This window comes from Panthera onca, chromosome B1 (genome assembly GCF_046562875.1).
Source record: "Panthera onca isolate mPanOnc1 chromosome B1, mPanOnc1 haplotype 2, whole genome shotgun sequence".
Lineage (NCBI taxonomy): Eukaryota > Metazoa > Chordata > Mammalia > Carnivora > Felidae > Panthera > Panthera onca.
Window position 1 is genome coordinate 183389979 of NC_138342.1, and position 14039 is coordinate 183404017.

General features: G+C 35.1%; 1 protein-coding gene across 6 annotated transcripts in view; it reads left to right on the plus strand.

Annotated features, from left to right (window-relative positions):
* The window catches only part of MICU3 (mitochondrial calcium uptake 3), a 110995-nt gene that overhangs the window by 56915 nt on the left and 40041 nt on the right, over positions 1 to 14039 (plus strand). For all 6 annotated transcript variants that reach the window (XR_009615879.3, XM_060653079.3, XM_060653081.3 and 3 more), the window contains 4 exons: positions 263 to 294; positions 6020 to 6098; positions 9892 to 9939; positions 12791 to 12873. Coding sequence is in view for 5 of the 6 variants with exons in the window: in XM_060653079.3 (XP_060509062.1) it covers positions 263 to 294; positions 6020 to 6098; positions 9892 to 9939; positions 12791 to 12873 (242 nt within the window). In the remaining variant the exon portion in view is untranslated. The remainder of the gene's footprint in view (positions 1 to 262; positions 295 to 6019; positions 6099 to 9891; positions 9940 to 12790; positions 12874 to 14039) is intronic.

Genomic DNA, 14039 nt, shown 5'->3' on the forward strand with positions numbered 1-14039 from the left:
CCAGAAACCCCCAAAGTAAGATAATGATTATGGAAAATGTTTACTACCCCACTGACATTATTTATTATACCTAGTTTATAGTACATGAAACAAATACATAACATAAATAAACCATATCTTGGATCTACATCTTGAAGTTAAAAAAACATTGCCTGTTAGATATAAAGTCTGGTGTTATGAGTTATGGCTGTAGATTGGTTACTGAATTTGGATATACATTGCATGAAATATTTATTATCTAATTCTTTTATATTTATTGCAGTTGCTAAGACGTGGAAGTCACTTACCAAACAGGTAGGTTAAAGCTCTTGGTGTCATATACATGCACACTATGTATATGCATGCCCACTTTGGAAAATTGTTTGGCATCATCTTCTAACACTAAAGATACACATACCCTAGACCTAGCAGTTCTACAACAGCATACATATGCGTACTAGTAATGTTAAGCTTGAATATACCCTGTGTTCTAGTAATTTTACACTAATGTGTGTACATAGAGAAGCTTATGCTTTCAGGAGAGGTTCACAGGAATACTATTAGATTATTCATAATTGACCAGAAAGACTACAATATAATATCAATAGTAGAAGTGATGAATAAGCTTTTACATATTCATACAGCAGTTGCTATACCGAGTGAAAACAAATGAATTATACCAGTGCTTAAACTAGATGAATCTTGGAAATGTAATGACAAAGTAAGCAATCGAAAAATATATAAATTACAAAACTAGGGGGGGAAATCATAGTGTTGAAGAATGCAGTCATTGGTGGGAAAATGATAAATTTAAGGAATGATAAATTTAAGACAATATTTACCTCTGGGAAAGATGGAGGGATATATCATAAGTAAGAGCTACAAAGAGGCTTATAAAGTACTGGTAATTTTCTGTTTCTTAACAGTTTCTACTTTATTTTTTTTAATTTTTTTAATGTTTATTTACTCTTGAGACAGAGACAGAGCGTGAACAGGGGAGGGGCAGAGAGAGAGGGAGACACAGAATCTGAAACAGGCTCCAGGCTCTGAGCTGTCAGCACAGAGCCTGACACGGGGCTCAAAGCCACGAACTGTGAGATCATGACCTGAGCCAAAAGTCGGACGCTTAACCGACTGAGCCACCCAGGTGCCCCAACAGTTTCTACTTTAAATTTTAATATATTCTTTTTGTACTTTTAAATGTATGATAAACTTCAATATTAAAAAAATCAGTATTAGGATAGCATTCTAGGGAACTTCTTTAAACAGTTAAAGAGAACCCTCCCAAAGCCTGTAGCAAATGCAATGTTTACATGTGAAACTTTAGACATTCTCTTTAAAATTATGTATGATATAGGGGTGCCTGAGTGGCTCAGTCGGTTAAGCATCCGACTTCGGCTCAGGTCATGATCTCATGGTCCATGAGTTCAAGCCCTGCATCAGGCTCTGGGACGAAAGCTCAGAGCCTGAAGCCTGCTTCAGATTCCTTCTCCTTCACTCTCTCTCTCTGTCTCTAACCCACTTGTGCTCTCCTTCTCTCTCAAAATTAAATTAACATTATAGTAATAATAATATAAATAAAATTAGATATGATATAAATATGTCTCCTATCACAACTGCTAACTCCCTGTTTTACTACAGATCAAAGCTAATGCTGTGTATTAGTTTGCTAGGGCAGCTGTAGCAAATACCAAAGTTTGGGTGGCTTAAATGACAGAAATTTATTTTCTCACGTTTCTGAAAGCTGGAAGTTCAAGATCAAGGTGTTGGCAGCATGGGTTTCTTCTGAGGCCTCTCTCCTTGGCCTGTAGGTGGCCATCTTCTCCCTCTGTTATCCTCACATGTTGTTGTTCTGTGCATGTCTGTGTCCTGATGTCTTTTTATAAGGACACCAGTCATATTGGATTAGGGCCCACCATAATGACCTCACTTAACAATCTTAATTACCTTTTTAAAGGCCCTTTCTCAATACAGTCACATTCTGGTGTACTGAGAATTATGACTTCAAATGTAAATTTGAGGTGGACATAATCCAGGCTATCACATGTAGTATGACAAGAAGAAAGAAAGAGGTTCTAAGGATTAGCACAGTAGGAAGCCATATGGTTGAGAGAAAAATGTAAAAATACATAGATTTCAAATGTATTCAAATTTAGTAAAAGTTTAGCAAGGTTGCTGCTGAGTATAAGATCAATTAACCAAAGTTAATAAAATGTTTCTGCACCAGCGATAGCAATTAGAAGCTGTACTGTCAAATAAGATACTTTTCACAATAGCAACAAAAACTATTACTTTGTGTGCCTAACAGAAGATGTGCAAGACATTGTTATATTTTTTAAAAGACATGAATAAACCGAGAAATAGATCATGTTCATGGATGATTCATTTGGAAGAGTAAGGATCCAGAATTTTCAGAACAATTCTGAAAAGGAAGGAGGGGAAAACATCAGGATGAGAATGATTGGGCCTGTGTCATATTAAGACTAATAATAGAGTTATAATTAAAATAGTATTGTATTACTGCAAGAGTTTTTTAATTAGATGAAAATAATAGAATATAGAGTTCGTAAACAGACCCATGCATGTATGGAAAGATCTGTAAATCGCTAGAGAATGAATTGACCTTTAGATACTGAAACAATAGTCTTTCCAACATGGAGGCAAACAAATTAAATACTAAACTGATCACCATACACAAAAGCAAATTTCAGATGGATTAAGTTCTTATTTTTGACAAACAAAAATTCTGAAATATTAGAAGTAAAATAAGGGATACAAGAGGATTCTTTAGATAAGACACAAAGCAAAGCTCAAAGGATATTTGGGCAAATTTTATTAAATTAAATATGAAAAACTTTGGCATACCAAAAGAGTGTCAACAATGCTAAAAGATGTATGATAGATGGGAGAATATGCTTACAGTGTATTAACAGAAAACATTGAGTGTCTTGTACTCATATAGAACTCCTGTAAATCAATAGAAGAAAGATAGCCAGCTCAATAAGAAAAAAATGAGTAAACATAGAATGGCCAATAATATATGTAAAGGAGCTCAGCCTCGCTACTAATCAGGGATATGCAAATTAAGCCAATAATATGTTGCTATTTCACACCCGTCAGATTATCAGCTGCCAGAAATCTCACAATACCAGTAATTAGCACCGACAAGAAGAAGAAAGAACCAAGGTAGAATGCAAATTTGTATATTCACTTTTGAGAGAAATTTGTCAATATCTAATAAAGTTGAAAATATATAATCAAGAGCTCTACTTCTAGAGATGTATACTAGAGAAATAGTTACACCAGCAGTCCTGTACATGTTTTCTGTTTTCTTCTTTCTGCAGCATCAATTGTAATAGCCAAAACACAAAAAAAACAATATAAATGTTAGTTGAGAAATGAATAAAAGAATTGTCACCGAGGCATATCAAGGACAAATTCAATGTATAATACAGAACTATGGTGAATAAATACATTAGAGCTATAGGTATCAACGTGAGCCAAGATCAAGAGTTGGACGCTTTACTGACTGAACCACACAGGCGCCCCTGCAATATAATTCTGATGCTACCCATCCAAAGTTAGTTTCAGACTCCATAGATTTAAGGACACAGTCCCCAACAAGACTGCTCTCATTTCAGATGCCACATGCAAGTTCAAGGGTCCCGAGGCCACCCACACTTCTGACCAACTGGCTACAAATCCAAGAGGTTCCTGTAATTCTCCTCAAGTTCAGTAATTTTCTAGACTGACACAAAACTGACAAACATTCTGTATTTATTAACAGTTTATTCTAAGTGCCACAAGTCAGGACTAGCCATATGAAGAGACTCCTCGGACAGGTATAGGAGGATCCCAAACACACGCCTTCCGTGCCCTCTCCCCACCTCGCACATCGGCATGTTCACCAACCTGAAATCTCCACTGAGCTTGGGCGTTGAGTTTTTATTGAGGGTTTCATTATCTAGGTATAATTGGTTCATTGGCCAAGTGCTTGAGCTCCATCTCTAGTCCCTTTTCCTACCCCACCCCAGAAGTCAAGAGAGCTCAAAGCTCCAACTCTCTGATCCCACGGTGATTCCTTCTGGCAGTCAGCAGCCCACCCTGGGTGTGACTCAAGGATTCAGAGTCTCCTAGGAGCCAGGCAAAGGCCAAGCAAAGCATTTATTACACAGCACCACTACCTATAAGAGACCAAGATAGGCACTGAATGGGGAGGGAGATTCACATTCCGAGTGGAAATACAGATTTTAATACATTTTAAAACTTCTTAAAGTCAACAGGAGACAAAGATCAATGTGTTAATTGGATAATCTAGACCAGAAGAATATGAATTATTACTAAAGTAAACTGCTTGGTCAGTAAGGATCTGGCCCATCATTTAGAAGTTGTGTGACCTTGGGTGAATTTCTTATTCTTTTTAAGTCTCAGTAAAATATGCAGAATGAGGTTTGTTTTTTAAAATTAAATGAGAGATTGTATTAGCCCATTGTTAGGCACATGGAGGGCACTCAGAAAAAGGTAGCTATGATTTTTTTGATTGTAAACTCAAGTGGAGTTTAAACTAGAAGAGATGGAATTGAATACATGGAAATAGTTAAAATGGAGGAGTGAATATTTGTTTAATAGATACGGTATACATTAAAGTGTATATAATATATGCAAAGTGTTATTTTTCATCTCTTGCTCTAACAAAAATATTCATGAGTTTACTGTTGTTTAAGCAGTAAGTATGTGGCTTCTCATTGTTGTTCATACCTGAATTCTTACCTCTGTGCTGTTGCTGCCCTACTCAGACACTACTGATTGTCCGCTGGCATCTGTTACTTGCAATGCAGAGATAACACTACACAACGGAAATGAAAGCAGGGTTCACAGATGGACTTCAGGGAAAACCCCTAAAAATAACTCTCCCAGGGATTCTTTATTTGCCTGCTAACTCAGCTTTGTAATGAAAAAAAAAAAAGTTTATAATGTCACAGAATATTTTTAGATACAACCGCATCAGGAAGGATTTGTCTAAAGTGTTTCTCAAAGTGTAATGTGTAAAAAAAAAAAAAAAAATCACCTGGAGTTCTTACTAACAATACAGATTCTGTTTCAGTAGGTCTGGGAACTGAGACCTCCTTTTCTTACAAGCTCCCAGGTTATGCCTGGGGTATTGGGGAACCATCGTTGTGTAGCAAGAATCAGGTCTGGAATATAGAAGTGGTTTCTAGTGTTCTTCAGTGTGTTACTTAGCAAACTACCTTTTTTATTTCAAATTATTTCAATTTATCTTACCAAATCCCTTAATAATTTTTCTTCACAATTAACCAAAATATAATTTTCATTTAATTATTTTTAAGTATTAACAATAAATTCAGAATTCCTTTGGTGTCTGAGCAATGATTCAAATGTTTAAATTTTCAAAATAGTTCCCCAACCTGCTGTGATAGTTTGATTTTAAAAAGGCAGACTAAGCAATTGCAGTCTGTGTTTTTTACTGAATATTTAAGTTAAAATTAGAAAAAAAAATTGAAAGTGGCCACCATAACTCAATACCCTTGAACTCCTGCTTCATCTGATGTCACCATTCTTTGAGTCACTACTAAAATATTACTCATTCTTTCCCAGTATGACCCTCTGTCCATTTACTTCTTCCAGCTCCTTAAATCCAAGACGGCTACAGAGAAGAGACAGTATGTGAAGCCAGGTCATCATCTCTGACCTTGATAAGGAAATCCACCTTAATTATGGCTTTCATGAAACTCAGTGTTTTATCTTAAATTGATTTTTTTATATATATTCCTCCAGTTGCTAAACTTATCTTAAATTTTTGATAGCTCTAATTTAACTTAGCTTCTTTATTATTTATTTTATGGTTAGACTGTGGGCAAATACTAAGTTTTGTGGTTGAATGAACCACAGGTATAGAATAGAATAAATACAGCCATGTCTCAGGTCCTTTAAGTGAAGAATTTTTTTGCATAGGCATTTAAATACTTTTTATTTATAAGTAAGTGGTTTACCATTAATATTGTGATACCTTATGTCATAGGAATTAAATCAAATGCTCTCAGAAACACCACCAGTTTGGAAAGGATCCTCAAAGCTTTTTCGCAATCTTAAAGAAAGAGGTAAATTAACTTTAATACTTATGCATTTTTAAATGGACACTATATTATTTATACTATTTATATATTTTTTCCTCATACTTAAAGTAATTTTATTCATATGTGTGTGTGTGTGTGTGTGTGTGTGTGTGTGTGTGTGTGTGCGCGTGTGTGTGTGCATAGAGAAAAAACTGAAAAGAAAAATAGTAAAATATTAATACTGATTGTTTCTGGGTAGTGGGATTAAAGGTGGTTCTTATTTTTATATATATTATTCATGTCTTTCAAATTTTTTACAACAAAGTGAACCTTCATAGTACAAAAAATTATTTTTTAACCATATTGAGAAGTGTAGGTTAGGGGCGCCTGGGTGGCTCAGTCGGTTAAGCATCCAACTTCGGCTCAGGTCATGATCTCCCAGTCCGTGAGTTCGAGCCCCGCGTCAGGCTCTGTGCTGACAGCTCAGAGCCTGGAGCCTGCTTCAGATTCTGTGTCTCCCTCTCTCTCTGACCCTCCCCCGTTCATGCTGTCTCTCCCTGTCTCAAAAATAAATAAACGTTAAAAAAAAATGTTTAAAATAAAAGAGAAATGTAGGTTATATTTACTTACAGAAAGCATTTTTTAAAAATACTGATCTCCAACTATTTTTCTTCCTTCCATTTTACTTCTAGGCAACTATAGATATTTAAAAATTTAATCAGTATGAAAAACTTATTGGATGTCTTTTGGCCACCCAGTTTGAACATGTTTCTTTTAAAAACAACACTCACTGCAAAATCCACCTGTTTGATCATACTATTTTAGCTATATCTATTTGTCTAAGTCATGGATTCATACACTTCCTTGCAATCAAATTATACTCATTTTATTGCTGTTTTCTTTGACACTGTACTTTTTGTTCATATTTGTAGAAAACACTAACAAAATCTCTTTAATCTTACAAAGTAATTTCTCTTAAAAATACACTTTTTAACATGCTCAAGTATAAGAGTATATAAAATTAAAATGTTAAAGAAATTATATGAACAATTATTGGTTTGAAAATAATTATAGTATACTCTAGTATGAAGACAAATATTTTAAAGGAATAGTTATAGTCTATATATTTTATCTGAGTAGAATTAGAAATTCAAATTGCTTTCACCTAGTTGACATGGAATCTGAAAGGAGTAGACACTTTACCTTTTATTGCAGGATTTTTCATAACTAGAGTTTTAAAATTAGGGCCATGGTATCTTTAAAGCTCTTAGAAATTTTTTCCTAGAAGTTGTCTTAAAGGTCATTCACATCTTAGGGTGGGATGATAGAATCAGGAAAATTCAAAGCTCAGAAAGAGAAGTTAGCAAATTTAAAAATATTTACTTAATACTTCTAGTGGGAAAATACAAATTGGATCAAGTATAATCTAAGAAAAATAAATGCCTGGAAGAAGGAAATTCTTTGTAGTTAAGGAGACCGTTAAATCTGGAAGCCCTAAGTTTAGGCCTGTCCTAATCTTCTTTATGATGTATGCATATTAGCATGTTTTTCGGTGGACATGAGCTATTCAGTGCTACCCCACAGAATTATCTGTATAGTGATGGAAATGTTGTATTTCTGTCTTGTCTCCCATAGTATACTGCCCTTAGCCCCATGTGGCTTTTAAGGATCTGAAAATGTGGCTATTGTAACTGAGGAAGTAAATGTTTTATTGTGTTTAATTTTAATTGTTTTAAGTTTAGGTAGCCACATCTGGCCAGTGGCTACCCTGTAGGACAGTGCAGAGCTGTGTCACAGTGATTGGATTATTGAAGCAATCCTTATACCCGAAAAGTTTTAGAACCTTTAGGTTAGGCGAAGTAGAATGTTACAGGCAGCCTTGCTTTTTTTATAAATAGGTTTAAGTGGCAAAGGAATTTTAAAGCTAAATCTTTAGAGCTATTAAAGATTAGTTTACAAGTGAATTATATCTACTTAAAATATTTCCCAGCAAGAAAATGCAGTTTTACAAAAAGTTAATTGAAATGCAACATTTATGAAAACATTATCCAGACTTAGTCATAACAGCCAACTGTAGTGCGTCATAATAGAGGAACTAAATAGTATAATGTTTTTAAGGAACTTCCCTTAGAAGTTTTTTTGTTGAATTTTCAAAAGAAACCTAGTTGGCATCTTTCTTACCCTCTTTTTTAAAGATCACAGCATTACTATATGCTTAGCATATGTATTTATTTTATTTTACTTTTTGATCTTGGGTGGCCTTAAAATAAATTGAAGGGCCAGTTTAATAGTTTTCCATTTTTGTAATTGGAAAGCATTAGCATTAAGAAGTTACAGTTCATGTTTAGTAGTATTTTCTCTTTTCCTTGATCATTTTTATTAAATTATATCATGAGCTTCACTTTGTTCTCCATGCCTGTGGATTACACCACCTCAGAAACCATTTGGTCCTACAGACGGGTACCTACCATGATAATTGTGATGAGTGCTCTCACTGTTAAGAAGTAATCATTCCCTGTGGGAAACCTTGAGTTAATTATCAAATAAAAGATGTGTAGTAGTTATTAGACTTCTTTATACCAACCAGCATCTCTGTATTCCACCAGGTCAATCAGAACGACAGTCAGTGAGATGGGATTGTAAAGACAGAGCTTTCTTTCCCATCCCATTTTCCTTTCTGTTTCTCTTCCTTTCTTCCTGTCTCCCTTTCTCTCTTTTTCTCTTTCTTCTTTTTTCTTTTCTTTCTCTCTCTCTCTCTTTGTTTTTTTTTTTTATGAGGGATCCCTATGGAATCTAGGTATTGTATCTTTATATACGTTGGCCATTCCAGAATCTTTCTCCCATAACATTCATGGCAGTCAACCAGAACTATCTGTCTATAGGTCACAATATTGTAGTATAAACAAAAGAAGGGAATGCTTTCACAGGGCTTCTAGCTAGTTCCCTTCAAGTCTTCTGACAAACTGCCTGACAGTGACTCCTGTCCTCTTTGTTCTGTAACAAAGAGGGGAGCCTCAAAGAGCATCAGGGAAAATGGAGTTTCAGGGTTCACGATCTGATTATTTAAGGATTTTTGTATACCCTTTTACCAAACTTTAGGACTATCTGATATCTGGAGAAGTGTTAATTGACTTATTCCTGACTGTGATTTTCTCAGGATCCTCTTGGAAATTCAGTGAAGCATGAATTCTAGTTTGGGGTGCTATGCCCAAAAGTAAGAATTTGAGTAACAGAATATATATCTTTATTTACTCTGAACACCTTTCGAACTTTGTAATTCTGGGATTATAGAGAACTCGGGATGCAGTATTCAGAAAGTGTAACCCATTTAATTAAAACAAAAATTTCATAAGAGTACATTTAATAGAAGCATTGTTTGTCAAGAATAATAAATGATAACTTGAAAGCAGACAAGTTTCATTTTTTAAGCAATACAGAAATTAGATTTGTAAGCAAGAATATCTAAATGTTTTTTCTGAAAGTTTCAGCACTTTACAGTTTAGCCTTTTTATTTTATGCTAGATTCATCCATTGAAAACTAGCAGCAAGTTTACAGCTAGCTATAAGTAAACATTGTAATTTTGCTTTCCTTGTCAAAATATCTAGGAGCATTAATGGGAATTTTACATGGGTTCTACAGAGGCATTGTGAAACAAATTAAAATTTGGGTTTTTTTGGCCGTGATTTTAGAATAGTTTAGTCTTGCTTAAAACAGTACTTAGCATGTTCTTTAAAGCGGTAAGTTCCTTATTAATATTGCATATTATAATAATATTTTACTTGCTAAATATAAAGTAATATTTTATATATAGCATTACTAATACTATTTTTCTTCTAGGTGTGATTTCTTACACAGAATATCTTTTTCTCTTGTGTATTTTAACAAGTAAGTGTACTCATAAGTCTATTTTTGGATCCATTTTTCTTTTTTAATCAGAATCTTGGAAAACAAATCTTAGATTCTCTTACTACTGAAAATCAGTTTAGGTTTACCCATGGTTATTTTGCGAAAATCAGCAAATGCTAAGCATAGCACTGTCAAGAGGCAAAAACGTAACTATTTTTATGGTTCTGGAATAGTAATAAAGTGCTCATAAATTACAAATTTTACATCATATATCAATCCTTGTGGTTTAATCTACATGAAAGCCTAAAGATCAGGTCAGATGGCAATTTGTAAATTTCCTGCCACCCTCACAGAAATCACATATTTTTTAAGACTAGCATGAAAGAATGAGTCTTTTAACTAGTGAGTGTGTCAGAATACCCATCATCATCCTAGAACAGCTTTGTTACTCTCTTGCTCTCGTATGCAGCAGTTTTTATGAAATCTACAGAGGGCTTACTCGTGTTTTTAGTTAAATTTCATTGCATTTAATGCAGGATCTTACCTGCTCTAGTTCACTGTGCTCCAGCCACCTGGCTTTTGTGTTCCTTGAATTCTCACCTCAGGAATTTGTACTCTCTGCTCTTTCTGCCATCAGTGCTTCTCTCCTCAAGATCCTCATGATAATAAACATTATCCAGGTTTCTTTTGAAATGTGAAATGTGAACCTTTCCTGACCATCCTCCCTCTCCTACCGCTCCCTTTTTCTCCCTTTACCGTGCTTTATTTTCTTCATAGCACTTAAAACTATTTGAAAGGATTCGTTTATTGGTTTATGTGTTCTTGTCTTTCTCCCCATACTTGAATGCAAGGTCCATGATGGCAAAGGTTTTCTCTTTTTTGTCCATTTCTGTATCAAGAACAGTGTCTAGCACATGGTCACCTCTCAAAAAACTAGTTGGTGAATGAGTGAAAAAGAGTAAATGAAAGAATATCGCTAGAGGGATTTCTGTTTGTGGGGATATGTGGAGATGTATGGGAACAAGAGTATCAGTGAAACTCTGTCATTAGAAACAAGTCATAAAATTCCTTGTACCTCTATGATTAGAAAATTCAGAGCCACTTTGTTACTCTAAATTTACTAATGAATGGTGTTATGTTGGAGTTCTATCGTAGGAAGTTTGGGGGGGAGTATGTGTGTTTCAAAAATTATCCTTTATTCTTTTTTGTATTTTTTTCTTCCGAACTCAAAATTAAAACGTTGGTGCTGAAGCACGAGAAGTGTTGTATTAGTGGTTACACTAAGGGTTAGTGGTTAGTAGTAATTAGTGGTTAGTAGTAATACAACTGTCTGAGGTTGTTTCAGACTGGAAAGCCATTACAATTCAAGCCCAGTCAATGATGAATACTCCGTGAAAATCAAAGGAGTGTCAACCAGTATCTCAGAGACTTGTAAAAAAGCTGTATTGTCAGCTAGAACAACTTTGGTTGCAAAACCATTCATTTGAAATACCTAACACAGCAGAATGATAGGCAAGAATATAACAGAACTGGCTAGGGAAGCCACTTACTGAGATGGGACAGGGTGTGTGGTTAAATGTGTAAGGAAAACACCTGGTGGATGTGCTTACATGGAAGAGTTAGGATCCTGGGACACAGTGAATCTTCCTTTGGAGTTCAGGACCCATTTTAGAAACTTGCAGGAATTTCATTGAAAAATTATGGATGTTTTTTAGATTAGAACAAAGACCAAACGTGAAAACAGAGCTGACACAAAGTGGGCTACGGAATCTGTGTTACCTGTCTGTAGTTTTCTCCTCTTTGCTTGTTATTGCTTTAACTTTATTTTCCCTTCCAAACACTATGTGTAAGGACTTCCTGTCTGTGTGTTTTCAGGATCATCTCAAAGCTTAAGACTTGGTTATTAGGGATGATGAAATTTTTTATTTCTTTTTCAACTGAATGCTAATGAAAGTAAGTTTACATTCCTAAGCTATAAGCAAGAAATGAGCTTGCATATAAGACTGGCTTCTGTTTCCATTAGAGACAGCTATTACCAGTTAAGAAAGTAGGGTAACGTGCTTCTCTTTTGCTAGCTTCAAGGTTTTACAACAGGTAAATACCAAATGTATCTGTGGGAGGCCTCTCTTCCAAACTTTTTGCACGTCATCTCAAAAGAAAGGGTCAGATGTTTCTAAAAGGCATGTGTACTGAGCTTCTCTTTGAAGGACACGTTCAAGTTTTCTTCTTTATGCTTTAGAAGGGAAAAGATATTGAACCTCCTTATAAGATTCATAACATTAAAGCAGCTCTTAGTGTGTAAAAGTATGTCTTTCTCAGAAAAGCAATTGTTCCTTGTATTTGGGGGGAATTGAGAATTATTCAAGCCTCTTTTATATTTCTGTTTTTGAGGCTTCTAGAGGTTTAAACTCAGATATGTAATATCTTGTGCTTGACATTTATTTTCATAGGTCATTCGCACAATAATTTCCCTAAGAATTACAACTGGTCCATTGTGTCATGTTTTAACTTTTTTCTTTGAATCTAAGTAGTTGAACATATGCGATGATTTGATATTTCCCTTTTAAAAAAACTGACAGACTTTGGATAACAAAAAGAAGTATTTATTTTTGCAAGTAATGTTAGTTAAATTTTACTGTCTGTGCTATGCAACAGTTACCACACAAATACTTCTAGAGTGTATTATCAGTTTTGTTACTAAGTGTGCTAATACAGGAAGCAGAAATATGTATACATATATAGCTTTTATTATATTTAACTAATAGTAACATGCTGCTTTTAAATCCTTGGTTAAAGAAAGTATTTTTGTACAGTATATACATAACTGCTTACAACTGTACTTTATAAACATTTTTCCATTTCACAAGTACTTTTCTATTTTTTCTGGCAGAGCCACATGCAGGATTTAGAATAGCTTTCAACATGTTTGACACCGATGGTAATGAGATGGTGGACAAAAAGGAATTTTTGGTGGTATGTATATTATATGCTGCATTTTATCAGTAGTTAAGTATTGAATATTTATATTCTTATGTTTTTGCATTATTTGAAATAATGTAGAAGGAAGAGTGAAAAAATTATGCTTTCACCTTAATTTAATAAAGAAGTATATTCTTACGTACTTTAAATAATTTTCATATTAAAAAATATATAAATTATATTCATTATATAAAGGTGATTATAGTTGTTACACGCTTTCTGAGCATTTGAAATGAGCCTGATATTTCCCAGTGGGTGGGTAACGAGCAGTCTGGGGGGTGTTTTCTGTGCTCAGTTCTTCTCAGACCCCATCTTCTCAGTGCCCCCAACCACAGCTTTTTGCCACAGGAACTTCCCTTCCTTCTCATGATCGGATCTGTGGTTTTTCTTTCTGCTTTCCTCTTCCATTTATCGCTGCCTTATGTTCCGGTCTGGTCCCCATTTTCCTATTCCCTTCTCCTGTCTTTGAATGAGGTCTGATGTAAAGTGGGGAGAGTAAGATTGTTCTTAGGTATTCACCTTCAGTCTTTCTCACCCGACCGACACAGGACTGGTGCTGGTGTGGCAACATCACAGCTGCTCACTCATCTTACCACTCATCTTACCACCTCCCACTTCTAGAATCTTCTATTTCTTTTCACCCAGGGATTCTGCATCTACTTCTATGTCAAAAATGTCTGTTTTTTCCCCCTCAAAGTAGAGATCCTTCCAGTAACAAGATATATACCCTTAGCCCCTAGTAAAAAGAAAAGAGAAAGACGGCATATAAATAGCCATTTTGTTTTATATTTTCCTTTGTAACCAGCCATTAAAAATCCCTCAAAAAACCTCTTAAACAGCTTAGTATTTTCCTCAGAGGCTGGAACATGGAAGAGAAACTATGAAATCATTCTTTTCTGTGCTAGGAAAGAGAAGAGATAAAAATCCTTGTCGAAAGCTAATTAGTAGCCATTCAAAAAGAAGCAAGCCACTACTTGCTGGGATCTGTCCCATGGCTTCCTCTAACACCCATGCAGCCCTCGCTCGGACAGTCCCTGAACCAGGCCATTGGAACCACAACAGACCCCTCATTCCAGTGTTTTCCAGGATGATGGGGGGAGGGGGGTAAGAGTTTTCAGGTTCAGTGCAAAGGTAGAGATATGTTCCTACCATCCCAAAGT